The sequence below is a fragment of the Kogia breviceps genome, chromosome 4, assembly GCF_026419965.1.
Source record: "Kogia breviceps isolate mKogBre1 chromosome 4, mKogBre1 haplotype 1, whole genome shotgun sequence".
In the NCBI taxonomy this organism is placed as follows: domain Eukaryota; kingdom Metazoa; phylum Chordata; class Mammalia; order Artiodactyla; family Physeteridae; genus Kogia; species Kogia breviceps.
In genome coordinates, this window is record NC_081313.1 from 178,847,941 (window position 1) to 178,862,277 (window position 14,337).

At 56.7% G+C, this 14,337-nt stretch overlaps 1 protein-coding gene across 5 annotated transcripts in view; it reads right to left on the reverse strand.

Moving 5' to 3' along the window:
* Nucleotides 1–1,295: 1,295 nt before the first annotated feature.
* UHRF1 (ubiquitin like with PHD and ring finger domains 1) overlaps nucleotides 1,296–14,337 on the reverse strand; it is a 31,001-nt gene continuing 17,959 nt past the window's right edge. For 3 of the 5 annotated variants that reach the window (XM_067033460.1, XM_067033459.1, XM_067033461.1), the window contains 12 exons: nucleotides 14,138–14,238; nucleotides 13,858–14,044; nucleotides 13,163–13,286; nucleotides 12,955–13,062; nucleotides 12,568–12,672; nucleotides 11,621–11,727; nucleotides 9,099–9,261; nucleotides 8,889–9,026; nucleotides 6,932–7,073; nucleotides 6,705–6,850; nucleotides 5,062–5,160; nucleotides 1,296–1,573 (listed from right to left, as the gene is read on the reverse strand). In XM_067033460.1, coding sequence (XP_066889561.1) covers nucleotides 1,427–1,573; nucleotides 5,062–5,160; nucleotides 6,705–6,850; nucleotides 6,932–7,073; nucleotides 8,889–9,026; nucleotides 9,099–9,261; nucleotides 11,621–11,727; nucleotides 12,568–12,672; nucleotides 12,955–13,062; nucleotides 13,163–13,286; nucleotides 13,858–14,044; nucleotides 14,138–14,238 — 1,567 coding nt within the window. In that variant the 3' untranslated portion in view covers nucleotides 1,296–1,426. Of the gene's footprint in view, nucleotides 1,574–5,061; nucleotides 5,161–6,704; nucleotides 6,851–6,931; nucleotides 7,074–8,888; nucleotides 9,262–11,620; nucleotides 11,728–12,567; nucleotides 12,673–12,954; nucleotides 13,063–13,162; nucleotides 13,287–13,857; nucleotides 14,045–14,137; nucleotides 14,239–14,337 lie in introns of all 5 variants that reach the window. The other 2 variants (XM_067033457.1, XM_067033458.1) reach the window with 1 other exon arrangement.

A 14,337-nucleotide genomic window follows, 5' to 3' on the forward strand; every position in this document is an offset into this window, starting at 1 on the left:
TTATTCTGAGAATCTAAAACCTGGACAGAGAATATTGAACTTCATAGAAAAAGCCTACACAGGATTTCGTCGTTTATTCCTAATACATTAACCACCTAATAATAAGGAAAAAAAGAGAAACTTTTAAAACAATATCGCTCCAGTTTGTCTGCAGTTATGTGATTTAAAATATCCCTGTTCTGTTGAGGTATAAGCTGCAAACTTTGGTCAAGTTAGAAACATTAACAAATCATTCCAAAAACCACAAAACTCCCCCCCCCCGCAAAAAAAAACACAACCAAACCCTAAGTTATTAGCTTTCTCGGTACATATACAGTAACTACAAAAAAAATTTCATTTAGAAAGGGTTTTTTTTGTTTTTTTTTTTTGAAGTTTCCCTCTTGTAATTCCCAATTGGCGAGTTGAAAATTCAACTTCGAGGATCGACAAAAGTCCCATCGTCCCCACTCCCTCACCCGGCGTCTCCAGGGAGGTGCTGGAGGACCACAGTTTGAGATTCTGGTTGGCACTGTCAACAATTCAGTGCTGAGAAAGAGCCCCGCGTTGAATTAGGAAGGAGGGACCAAAGGCACTTGAGCGTGGCCCTAGGCGTTTGCTTCTGTGGCGTCCAGAGGGGACGTCGCCGGGCCGCCCATCGGCCCCCATGGAGGGGAAGAGTCCAGAGGAGGTAGCTTCGGTGTGGCCCCAGCTCTCTGCTCGGGTGACCGGTGGGGACGCAGAAGCAGCCCAGTGGGGGATGGCTTGGAGGCGGGGGGGGGTGGGGCGGGGGGGTTCAACTGGGCCCAACGGGACTCCTCCGCTTTTCCTTTGAACAGCTTTTCCTTTGAACACTTTCCTGCCGGCGAAGCAGGGCCAACACCACACCCAGGGCCACCGCCAGGCGGGATTTCACCTCTGGGGGCCTGACCCACCAACCTTGAAAAGACTGTTCTAGGCAGCCCGGCGCCGTCTTGCGAGTCGGCGGCCAGAACAGCTGAGAACCTGATGCTGGGAATTTCAGTGGCCTTCACGCCAAGTTGTTTCTAATTCCATCCTCAGAAGAAACACAATTTTTTTTTTTTTTTTTTTTTTGGTTTTTGGGGGTTGTTTTTTTTTTTCCCCGCTGATAAATTGCAGGCTATTTATTTATTTATTTATTTTTAAAACCAAAATAAAAACGCGGAGAAGTCCGAGTTTCTTTCTTCCTTTGAGCCATAATACAAATTCCTGGAAAATTTACAGATTAAAAAAAAAAAAAAAAAAAAAAAAAAGACCAAACCGGGAAGACGAGGCTTTTTTTTTTTTTTTTTTTTTTTAGGGAGTGGAGGAAAAACTACATGTTTAAGTTAAGCTCGCTAAAAACAAAATGGGGGCCACAGACCCCCCCACCCCCCACCCCCGATAACGTTTCTTTTAAAAAAGACACCCGGCGAGAAGTGCTTGAGGATCACCGTCCGCTCCCGTAGCCGGGGAAGAGCTGGTTGAGGACAGCCTGCAGCGGCTGGTTCACATGCATGGCGTAGCTCCGGCCCAGGTCACAGCGGCAGGCCGGGCAGCTGAACACCTGGGCCCTGAAGGACCTGTCCAGGCAATCCTGCGGGAGAGCGGGTGGTGAGAGGTGCTCCTGGACACCCACTGTCCCCCTGGGACGGTGTCGGGAGCCCAGAGGCCCCTCCTGACCCTCAGTCTCACTGCTGGCTGCCCTAGGCTCAAAGACTCCAAGGTCGGGACTTCCCTGGCGGTCCAGTGGTTAGGACTCCGCACTGTCACCGCTATGGGAGTGGGTTCAATCCTTGGTCAGGGAACTGAGATCCCACAAGCCGAGCGGTGTGGCAAAAAAAAAAAAAAAAAGACTCCAGGGTCATCCCGGCCACCAGGCCCCTGTACCTGCAGGTCACACCACCTGACATGGACCTGACAGGTCCGTGCCCTGGCTCTCTCGTCACCCGTGCCTCGGCTCAAGTCCCCTCCTCAGAGGACCCCTCCTCGAAGCCCCTGGAACATCCCCACCTCCCCTCACCCTGTCTGCTTTCAAAACGGCACCTTCCGCCTTCTGGAATCATCTCGTCGACTAACCTGGTGGCGTGTAACACGCCAGACGCTGCCCCAGATGGAGGCTGTGTCTCCCTGAATCTCCCGGCACCAAGCACGGGGCCCAACCCAGAGTGGATGCTCAATGAACATGTGTCGGTGAGAAGACGGGAGGAGAGGGAGGAAGGAGGGAGTCCGGACGCTGAGCCAGACTCCTGGGTTCGAGCCCACTTGTCAACCCAGCGATGCCAGGGGAAGAGCCAGGTGGAGCCCGAGCTGTGAGGCTGACGGGCCCTACCTCCCCATCGGAGCAACAGGCCGACGACGCCACGGGGAGCAGGCACCTGTACAGGCGCGCACACCTGAAGGATGGCGCCAGGCAGCCGAGTGAGGGGCAACACCAGGCTGGTGAAAGCCTGCTGCTGCCACGGCACACGACCGCCGGACGCACGCGGCTGCTGTTGGTCCCTATTTTTAAAGACTCCTGGACTTCCCTGGTGGCGCAGTGGTTAAAAATCCACCTGTCGATGCAGGGGACACAGGTTCGAGCCCTGGTCCGGAAAGATCCCACATGCCGCGGAGCAACTAAGCCCGTGCACCACAACTACTGAGCCCGCGCTCCTAGAACCCGCGAGCCACAGCTACTGAGCCTGCGCGCCTAGAGCCCGTGCTCTGCAACAAGAGAAGCCACCTCAATGAGAAGCCCGCGCACCGCAACAAAGAGTAGCCCCCGCTCGCCGCAACTAGAGACAGTGCAAGCACAGCAACGAAGACCCAGCACGGTTGAAAAAATACAACAAAGACAAAAAACAAACAAAAAACAAAAAACTCCTGTGTTCTTTTCCAATATAAAGTCTATATAGCCTGATTCCAGGCACAAGAGGTAGTGCTTTCTGCTCAACACACTAAGACTTGGCTTCAGAGTCAGGTTCTGGACCGCTGCGCGATTCACAATGGCCAAAAGGCAGAAACACCAAGAGTCCATCCACGGATGATGGCTAAACACAATGTGCCCCATCCACACGCTGCCATGTGACTCGGCCTTCAAAAGGAAAGGGGTTCTGCCACACGGGACAATATGGATGAGCCTGAACACGATGCCCGGTGAGAGAAGCACAGATACTGTGTGAATCCGCTCGCAGGAGGTCCCTAGAGAGTCAGATCCACAGAGACAGGAAGTAGATGGTGGGGGCCGGGGGCTGGGGGAGGGGCCGGGGAGTCAGCGTTTCCTGGGGACAGAGTTTCAGTTTGGGAGGATGAGAAAGTTCTGGAGATGATGGTGGGGACAGTTGCACAACAATGAGAAAGTACTTAATGCCACTGAGCTGTGCACCTAAAAAATAGTTAAAACAGTCAAGGTTACGTTATCTGTATATTACCACAGTAAAAATATTTTAATAGAGTAAAAACAAAATCAAACGCTGGGACATCAGGGTGGAGGGTCAAAGCCATTTCCCCACAGCCCCTCAGACGCTGAGCTCACCGGAGACCAGCGACAGTCGTGAGGATGTCCAGGACAGACACGCACTCGCCGGGGCCACCTCCTTCACACTGGCGGCACGGCGGCCGCAGGTGTGGTGACTCCCTGAGCCGCTCGGCCTGACCTCGCACGCACCCCGCGTCTCGGTGCCCGGGCACACCTCAGAGCCAGAAGGGTGCTGCGACGCCCCTTTCCACGGGGCAAAGGGGCTCAGCACGGTTACGGGCTTTCCAAGTTCACACGGCCAGAAAGCGCAAAGCCGGGGGTCAAAGCCACACTGCCAACCCCGACGATGTGTTCTCACCCCGCCCGGCCAAGCCCCTGAGCCCCCTCGGGCTCCACGTGCCCTCAGACACCCAGGGGCATCTCTCCCGGCCACGGGCATCTCTCCCGGCCACACAGCTGAAGGGCCTCGGTCAGGCCACATGGCACGAGTACTGCCCAAGTGTCCATGTTCTCAGAGTCCATCCCCTGGTCTGGTAAGTGACCCGACGCCCTGGACCGAGATGGCCTCAAGGCGAGAGAGCAGCTCAGAGACCCAGGGTGACCGGGAGGCAGGGACGGTCCCTTCTAAATTACGTGCCTGCACCGCCCATGAGTTCCTACTGACCGACTCTGGCCAGAAGGCACTGCAAAGACATCATACCCGCAGACCAGCGCTTCCCAAGTTGGGGGACCCCTGGGACCAAGTGGGTGGGGCCTCGGATGCTGCTCAGCCCCCCAGCACCCAGGACACCCCATGGTGTGTTCACTCTGGTGTCGTTCACCCCACGACAGAGAACGATCTGGCCCCAAACGTCAGCACTGCTTGGGGAGAGACCCTGGTCTGGCCCAATCTCAGCTCCTCCCAATCCCTTCTTTCAAAAGCATCAGATCGGGTACTGTTTCCCTCCTAAGACTGACCACGGGCCGGAGCCCTCCAGCCCCGCCACCCGGCCCCCCTCCCCTGCCCTTGTCCCCAACAGGCCCTGGCTACTCCAACATGCCTGTGGGTCTAAGCTTCTGCACAGGTCACTCTGCCTACCTGGGGATGCTGCCCCAAGGCCCGCCTCAGGTGGCAGGTTAATGCCACCTCCTCCAGGAAGCCTTCCCCCCTGCTCCTCTAGGGGATAAGCGCCTCATGCCTCTCCAGCCCAGCCCACTTAATCATTTAGTATGACCAGATCCCAGGCCAGGACAACAGCCCATCCTCTCCCACACCGGACCTCCAGGCATCTAAGAGGCTGGAGAGGACCAGTGCGTGGCCCCTAAGGAAAGCAGGTGCCAACCTGTTGAAGGCACAGCAGAGGGCCAGTGTGGCTGGAGGTACGGGACGATGGCAGGGTGGGCAGTGGCTGGGCGAGGAGTTTGCATTGGATTCCGGGGCACCAGGAGGGTGGGGAGCAGGGAGCGAGTGACGGGCGCCTGTGATTATGGCTGGGGTGCTACTGTAACCCAGGCTGCCCGGAAAAGAGACCCTCAAGCCCCTCGAAGGGCCGAGGGCGGGAGGTGCAGAAGCAAAACCAGGCTGGCAGCGGGGGTCCGATCACCCCTCCAGGACCTGCCGTCCGGGGCCCCCGGGGCCCACTCACCTTGCACACGGTGTGCTGGCACACGGTCGTGATCGGGCGAAACACCAACTCCTGGCAACAAATACACTGGAACGCCTCCTCCACTTTGCTCAGGAACTTCTGGAAGCAGAGGAGAGGGTGCGTGAGCCCGGCAAAGGCTCAGTTCCCCAGAGCGAACGAGCACGACGGGTCCCTCAGACGCCCTGCTTAGCCCTCGCCCCGGCCCGAATCTCATCCTCTGGCACCGGAGCACACGCAGGCTGGAGGTCAAGACCGCACTCCATGGGCGCTTCTCTCGGCACAGAGCCCGTCCCTGCGACACACAGCACCACCTGCCTGCCGCCCGCTGCTCAGACTCCGGGCTCCAGCGGCCGATGAGACAGAGGAACGCCTGCCTGCTTGGAGCCTGGGGCCCAGCGGGGAAGACCAGAGATTAAGCAGGTGGAAGACAGGAAGGTCACAACAGTGCTGGGAAAAGGACAGCGGGAGCCCCAGAAGGAGGGCGGTCAGAGTCGCCCCCTGGAGAAGGTGACCTGTCAGCAGAGAGACCCGAAGGGCGTGGGGTGGCTGAATCACAGCCTCCTGAGATGTCCACGTTAGACTCCCGGGACCCGTGGACGTGTCACCTCATGGGGCGGAGGGGACTTCGCAGGTGGGGTTAAGGCCCTTGTGGAGCCTCCAGAAGGAGCAGCCCTGCCCACGCCTGGATTTCACCCCTAAGGGCTCACTTGTTAGGGCAGCCACAGTGATTTCATGCCGGAGGGAGACTGAGCCGGGAGGGCTGGGGTGGAAGGTGCTTCGCCAAAGAGGAACCCACGAGGGCAGAGGCCGTGCAGCGGGGTGACCAGGAGGAAGAGCCCAGAGGGAGAGGACGTCAGAGGCAACGGGCCGCTCGCCCAGGGCTCCGAGGATCTGGGTTTGACCCTGACCGTGAGCCACGGAGGGCCAACCCCCACCAGGCAGGGGCAGCCAGAGGACGCCGAGCCACTCAGCTCCAGTGACCCATCAATGTCACTCACCTCACTAAGGCAGGGGGATCAAGAAAAAGACAGCGCCGGCTTGGCGGTTCCTCAGAAATGTGAACACAGAATGACTTTATGATCCGGCAGTCCCACTTCTGGGTTTATGCCCAAGAGAACTGAAGACAGGGCCACAGAGACTTGCCCACCCGTGTGCACAGCAGCACCGTTCACAACAGCCCAAAGCTGGAAGCAACCCAAGTGTCCACTGAGAGATGATGGATACACAAATTCCATCTGTACAGTGGAATATTACGCAGCCTTAAAAAGGAGGGTCTGACACCCGCCACAACACGGATGGACCCTGAGGACATGACCCTCAGTGACATAACTCAGACACAAAAGCACAAATACTGTCTGACTCCACTCATGTGAGGTCCCTAGAGGAGTCACATCCACAGAGACAGGAAGTAGATGGTGGGGGCCGGGGGCTGGGGAGTCAGCGTTTCATGGGGACAGAGTTTCAGTTTGGGAAGATGAGAAAGTTCTGGAGACGGATGGTAGGGATGGTTGCATGACAGGCTTAATGCCACTGAGCTGTGCACTTTAAATAGTTCAGATGGTCAGTTTCATGTTTTCTCTATTTTATCACAATGGAAAGAAAGAAGCCCCCGCCAAGCCCGGGGGAGGGGAGGGGGCGCTCACCGGCCCGTCCTTGAGTGACTTCAGGATCTCCGCCCACAGCTTTGTGTTGCTCTTGTCCTCCTTGATGAGGCTGCTCTGCTGGGTGGTGAGGCTGTAGGGCTCCACCTTGGTCTTCTTGGGTGCCCCTCGCGAGGACCCATCGCCTCCTGGGACAGAGCAGGGCGGGTGAGGGTGGAGGCCCCCACCCGCCACCCCCCGAGCACGAGGACGGCCGCGGAGACACCCACCAGCCGACTTGCTTTTCCGCTTGCCCTTCCTGGGGGATGTGAAGCCCTCCTCTTCGTCCTCCTCCTTCTCCAGGGCTGCCCTCTTGCTGTTTTCCTTCTCCTTCTCCCTCCTGGCCAGGGCCTCCAGGTAGCCTTCCGGGTACTGCGAGGAGGAGAAGACAGGACGGTCACCCCTACGCAGTCCCCAGCCGGGCCCCAGAGACGGACTCTGTGCTCCCTTGGCCTCAGCTCAGGGGCCTCCACCAACTTAACTCTGGAGCAGTAACTAAGCCCAGAAACAAACATTAATGGAGAGCGGCAGTGAGCGAGAGAACGCACAGTGGAGGCCCACCATCAGATCAAGCAAAGAAGACAGTCTTTTTCCTTTTGTTTTATTTTTTGGGCCATGCCACGCGGCTTGTAGGATCTTGGTTCCCTGACCAGGGACTGAACCCTCGGCCTCGTCAGTGAAAGCGCCGAGTCCTAACCACTGGACAGCTAGGGAATTCCCAAGACAGTCTTAGTATCTTTCCACTTCGATGAGAAGTAGGCAAAGTTTTCCAGCCAGGGGCCAGGTAGTAAAAGTTTCGGGCTCTGTGGGGACGAAAGCCGAAAGCCGGCCCAGCCCCTGTGGGATTGAATGGGCGTGGCTGGGCCCCAGGAAGACTTTGTTTACCTACCACTGGCCGAGGGCCTTAGCTCCACAACCCGACTCTGATGGGTCTTGGACTCCTCTGAGCCCCATCAGGCATTACCTAATGAGAAGTGGGGTTCTAAGGCACCTACAACCACATCCAATTCTCCAATGTTTCATCAAGAAACCCTCAAGCTTTTCTAGCAACACAAACTTGCAATGAAGCCTTAAGTTCTAAATAAAAAATCCTCCTCCCACCAAACAGTGACATGCCTGACCCACGGCTGTCTCTCCCCAGTTCCTCCGCTTCTAAAAGTCCCTGTGTTTGTGACCACCTAGAGGGGTGGGACATAGGGAGGGTGGGCGGGAGACCCAAGAGGGAGGAGATATGGGGATACATGTGTATGTAGAGCTGATTCACTTTGCTATAAAGCAGCAACTAACACACCATTGTAAAGCAGTTATACTCCAATAAAGATGTTAGAAAAAAATGAAAAAATAAGTAAATAAATAAAATAAAATACAATTCCCTGTGGAACAACCAGTGTGTTCAAAAGGCAACTCTTTGTGGCCTCGAGGGGGGTAGGTGCTATCAGACTCTCAACAGCAATTAAGATTCCTTAAATAGTCCCACCACGACTTATCAGCTGCAGAAAACACCATAATTATAGTGCAAAAAAGCCATATTCTGCACGCACTGGGTGAACTCTTGAAGATGGAGGGTTCTGCTGCTATAAAGAGGTGAGCGATTGCTCCAGGGGATCAGTCCACCCTATCTTTACATTTAGACCTCGCTCTATTCTATATTTAGACCAATTTTATTGGTTTGTCTGCTTTTGGGGTAGGGAGGGGTGATGGTCAGAGAGGAGAAAGAGAGATGGGGGACTTCCCTGGCGGTCCAGTGGTTAAGGCTCCGCCTTTCAGTGAAGGGGGCACAGGTTCAATCCCTGGTCAGGGAGATCCTGCATGCTGCAAGGTGTGGTCAAAAAAACAGAGACAGGGAAGAGGGGGAGGAGAAGAGGGGAAAGGAGGGGGCTGGTCAAGAGAGAGGAGACCGAACTCCAGATTGATTTCGGATAAGCTCTTCAAACACAGCTCAGATAAGGAAGCCCAGCTCTCAGCTCTAACATCACGAAAGCAAAGACGCAAACCTACCCGAGCCACCCCTCCCCCATATCCACTGGCTGAAGGACAGGGATGGTACAGCCAGCAAGGTGTCACCAGCTCGCAGCCTGGAAGTCGTCCGGGATGAGAAAAATCCCAGAAAGCATGGCTCCCCGCTCCGACGCTCCCCGCCCGGGCCCCGGACGCCAGCTCCAGCTGCGAGCACAGGCCTGGACGCACCTGCATGGTCAGCCCCAGCTTCTTGATCCGGTCCTTCCCCTCCTTGGTCCAAGGCCCCGGCTCGACGTCGTCCCTGCGCAGGAGGAAGCGCCACACCAGGAAGCCGGACTTGCCCTTCTCGGGCCAGTACCTCACGACCTGTGGGAAGAAACGTGGGGTCAGTGACCTGGGGGCCGGGGGCGGGGGGCAGGCACGGGGGCCCCCACTCACCTTGTAGATGCCGTCGTACCGGTTGCCCTCGATGGGGGCGTACTTGCTGTGCTTGCGGCCCTTGACATTCCGCACCACCCGGACGGGCTTCCCCGACCGCCAGTCCTTGGCCTCGGCCCCTTTGAGGTCGTTGATGGGGGCAAAGCAGTTCAGAGCCAGAGCCCTGCGGGGAGAGCCGGGCCCACACGCTGGACTGCGTCCCCCAGAGAGAGGGGGGTCGCGTCCCAAGCCCCCCGGCCCCACGAACACGTGACCTTCTTTGGAAAGACGGTGCTTGCAGATGAGGTCAAGTTTGAGGCTGTCAGAATGGATTAGGGTGGGCCCTGAACCCAATGACCGGTGTCCTTATAAGGAAAGGGGAAACTGAGGGAGTTCCCTGGTGGGAACTCAGCGCTCTCACTGTTGAGGGCCCGGGTTCGATCCCACATCGGGGAACTAAGATCCCACATCCCACAAGCCGCACCGTGACATGGCCCCCAAAAAAGAAACTATTTTAAAAATAAATAATTTAAAAATACAAATTAGGACTTCTCTGGTGGCACAGTGGTTAAGGATCTGCCTGCCAGTGCAGGGGACTCAGGTTCGAGCCCTGGTCCGGGAAGATCCCACATGCCGCAGCGCAACTAAGCCCGTGCGCCACGACTACTGAGCCTGCGCTCTAGAGCCCGCGAGCCACAACTACTGAAGCCCGCGCACCTAGAGCCCGCGCTCCGCAACAAGAGAAGCCACCGCCATGAGAAGCCCGCACACCGCAACGAAGAGTAGCCCCCGCTCGCCACGACTAGAGAAAGCCCGCTCGCAGCAACGAAGACCCAACGCAGCCAAAAATAGATAAATAAATTTATTTTTTTTAAATAATAAATAAGTAAAATAAATACTAAAACTAAAAAAAATAAAAATAAAAAAGGACACACAGGGGACAGGGCCCCATGAAGACTGAGGCAGGGGTTGGAGTGTCACATCTACGAGCCAAGGGACACCAAGGAAGGACCCTCCCCTGGCGGTTCCAGATGGAGGACGGCCCCGAGACACCTTGACTTTGGACTCTGGGCCTCCAGAATTAGGCAAGAATAAATTCCTGTTGTTCTAAACCACCCAGTTTGTGGTGTTTTGGTACTAGAGCCACAGGACACTAACAGGAGGTGGGGGAAGACGTCACCCAGGAGAAAGCAGGTGGCACACAAACGCGGGCTGGGCCGGCAGGCCTATCCCGACAAAGGGCACAGAGGCCTGGGGTCGGTGGACCGGAGGTCAGCTCAGCATCTGATGCAACGCCGCCACCTTCCTCAGGTGAGCGAGAAAGACAGCTGCCACCGCACAGCTGTTCTCCCGTGCAGATGGCAGTTCTTAAAGAACGGACTTCTTAGAGTTTTAAGTCACTGCTCACGAGCAGTTCCTCACACTGTTAAATCTCCTCCGGAGATTTTTTTTTTTTTTTCCTTGGCTGCACCACGTGGCATGCGGGATCTTAGTTCCCCAACCAGGGATCGAACCCACACACCCTGCAGTGGAAGCACGGAGTCTTAACCACTGGCTCACCAGAGAAGTCCCCAAAATGAGATTTTTTAAATGGCTAGTGAAACTTAAATATTTTACTAGACTAATACATGCATGAAAATGAACCCTTCCCTCTTTTCTAAAAAAACATACTTAGGCAAAGAGCTTTCCGGAATGTAAGAAATACCAATTTGTATTTCTACCAACAGTGGAACGCTAGTCTATGCCTTGGCATTTCTCAACACTGGAGAATTTGGGGCCACCTTTACAGGATAAATAAATAGTATCTCATCATTACTACAACGTGTATTTCTTTGATCACTAAAGGTGAACAAATTTTCATGGCCACTGTAGATCTGTGTTACTTGGCAGAATGATTTGCATGTCCTTTGCTTTTCTCTGTTAGTTTTTCTTATTGATTTGCAACACAGCTCTTTACATATAAGGGCATAACCATCATCAGGTGCCATGTTTGTGGCAGACTTTTCCCCCAAGAGTCACCTGCCTTTTCATTGTACTTATGGGTTTTACTGGTGTAATTTATAATAGTTAGGTCATCAAATCTCTGTCTCTTCCTTTGGGCTCTGTGATGCTGTTTATGCTTTATCCCATCCTATAATCGAGGCTCAGCAAACTCCTGCCCACCTCGTAGTGTTGCAGATAAAGTTCTACTGGAACAGAGCCGTCCACACTCTTTTACACGTGCTCTGCGGCTGCTCACGTGCCCTGACGGCAGTTGAGCGGTTGCCTCGGAGGCTGTGCGGCCAGCAAAGCCAAAGACGTTCATTATCTGGCCTTTTGGGGGAAAAGTTTGGTTCGGTGCCTCTGAATGACTCACAGGTGGACAGAGTAGGGTAGAGATGGACATTCGTGGCCCCTACCTTCCATCACACTCTTAATGAGGGTCTAACTTCCTGCACGTGAAAGCCCCAAACGGGACCCACCCCCTCCCCTGTGAAGCCACCAGAGGACAAGGCAGACAGACATGTGCTGGTGAAGAAATAGGAACACTCGATTCTGCAAACCTGTTGGTGTTGGTGAGTTTCTGATCACAGGACTGTTCTGCAGTCCGCTTGTTACCAGAAAGGTCTCGTCCACCGCTACCTGTGTACGTGAACGAGTTCCCGTGGTCCTGAAACAGATACGGAGGGCAGGCTGAACCCTCCACGCGGAGGAGAGGAGAGACCCACTCAAAACAAACCCCCACACACCCATCGGGATGTCAACTGTCCAAGAACCAGGATGTCAGGATCAACTACCAAAGAAACAGATAATAACAAGCGTCGGTGACCATGTAGAGAAACTGGAACCCTGTGCACAGCTGGTGGGGATGGAAAATGGTGCCGCTGCTGTGGAAAACGGTATGGAGGTTCCTCAACAAACTAAAAACAGAATCACCATATGATCCAGCACTCACACTCCTTCATACCCAGAAGAACTGGAAACAGGGACTTGAGATTTTTGCAGATCCAGGTTCACAGAATTACTCACAGTAGCTAAAATGTGGAAACAACCCAGGCATCCACTGAAGTATGACTGGATAAACAAAAATGTGGTCTGTCCACACACTGGAATATTGTTAAGCCTTAAAAAGGAAGGAGATTGTGACACACGCTACACCGCGGATGGACCTCGAGGACACGATGCTCAGTGAGATAATCCAGACACAAAAGGACGAATACTGTTATTCCACTCACAGGAGGTCCCTAGTGAAGTCAGATCCACAGAGACAGGAAGTAGATGGCAAGGACAGGGGCTGGGGGAGGGGCTGGAGAGTCAGCGGTTTCTGGAGACAGAGTCTCGGTTTGGGAAGATGGGCAAGTTCTGGAGACGGACGGTGGGGATGGGTGCACGACAGTGTGAATGTGCTCAGCGTATTGAGCTGTGCTCTTAAAAATAATTACGATGGTTACGTTTTACACTGAGTATTTGCCACAATTGCATAAAAACAAAACCAGCTCCCCACACTTACCACGTCGTCCTCATACCCTCCAGCCAGGACCAGGGAGTACGCCCCATCGTTGCTCCGGCCGTGGATGCCTGCCACGTGAGGTCGATGGACCCCAGACTCGCTGACCTGTGAGCACCACCGAGAAATAAGCGGCACCTCCCGGACCAGCCGCTGCTCCACGGCCCTCCTCGCTCCCGCCTTTGGAGCCAGCGCCTGACCCTCCCACTGAAAGCGTCACTCCTGTTATGAGAACCTCTGCCCCCCGAGAGACCGAGTCCTAGCCACACCGGGGAAGGACCTGGCGTGAATCCGCAGCCTCCCGCCCTTGGGATAGCCCTCCCCAGCGGAGGGGCTCCTGGAAGGCCAGCGGCCGTCGGCCGAGCCCCGGGGCCCAACGCCTGCACGCACCTGGACTCTGAACCTCCACATGGTGCCCACGGGGATGCCCGGGATGGGGCCAAAGTGGTTGGACGGCACGATGGTGCACTCCTTGGTGCGGCCCACGCACGCCATGCCCTGCCCGTTCCAAAACAGAGGGGAGAGCGGCGTGAACGGCCGCGGGGGCGTGGGGGGCGTGGGGGGCGGCGGGGGCGCCCGGGCCGCGGGGCCCCCTCACCTTGCCCCAGTCCCGCTGCGAGGACGACGTGGCCGACGCCATCTTCGCCTTCTTCTTACTCTCCTTCAGCTTCTCGCCGGCCTGCACCACCTCGCTGGAGTCGATCCGGCACTCGGGGCAGTACCTGCGACCGCAGGGACGTCACCCTCTGCCCGTGGCTGCACGGACGCCTCCTTCCCGCCCCCTGACGTCCTGCGCGCCCGAGACCGGGGCGGGGGGGTGGGGTGGGGGCGGCGGCGGCAGGGGCTGTACTTGAATCCACGAGCGTGACATAAGAAAGCGAGTTCCTCGGTCGCACGGGCCACATCTGAAGTAGCCGCGTGTGGCGAGTGGCGCCCGCGGGGGACGACGGACCCTGACGCCCTCCCGCTGGCAAGGGCAGTGCCTCCCACGGCGAGGCCAAGTCCAGCCGGCAGGTGGCAAACGCACAGGGCAGCTCGACGGCATCTGCTCCCTGCCGTGGACTCGGTTTCCCCCACCTCCACGGGGAGGGGATGGTGCAAACGACAGCCACTGCCGTCAGCCCGTCGGGGTCCTCAGACCACAGCCGAGCGTCACAACTGCCCCCTCCAGTGCCGGGGACACCCGCCGCGCTCCTGCCCGCCTCGCCTCCTCCCTGCAGTGAGCTGGGGCCCAGGCCTCGCCCCCGCCCCCCACCGTCATCGCGGGGTCACGGGCAGCCTCCGAGCGCTCACCACTCCTCGTCGGTGGGGATGCTGCTGAGCGGCGGGCACAGGCAGTACGTGTGGAAGGCCATGTCGCACTCGTCGCACAGCAGCTGCTTGTCGGGGTCCTGCTTGCCCCCGCACAGGTGGCAGGCGCACATGCGGCACGGCTTCCGCTCGTCGTCCTTGCAGTGCTTGCAGGAGGGCCCGCTCTTCCCTGGACACGGGAGGATGGGCTCAGCTCGGGCGGGACCCCGCCACGCCGGGCGCCCTGCCCGCCCACCGCAGAGGGGGCGGGATCGGAACTCACTTCTTGTCGGGTTTTCCACCATGGGGTTCCCCTCGCCAGGGCGCTCAATCTTGAAGACCTCATCCACGAAGATGATCCGACAGTCGTTGAGAGAATCGTCCCTGCGAGAGACGGGCCGTTAGGACATCCCACGGGGCCGGCCCCGCCGAAGCGCGCGCCAGAAGACTTCGCCACGTCGACACAGTTCTCAGAGCCTGTGA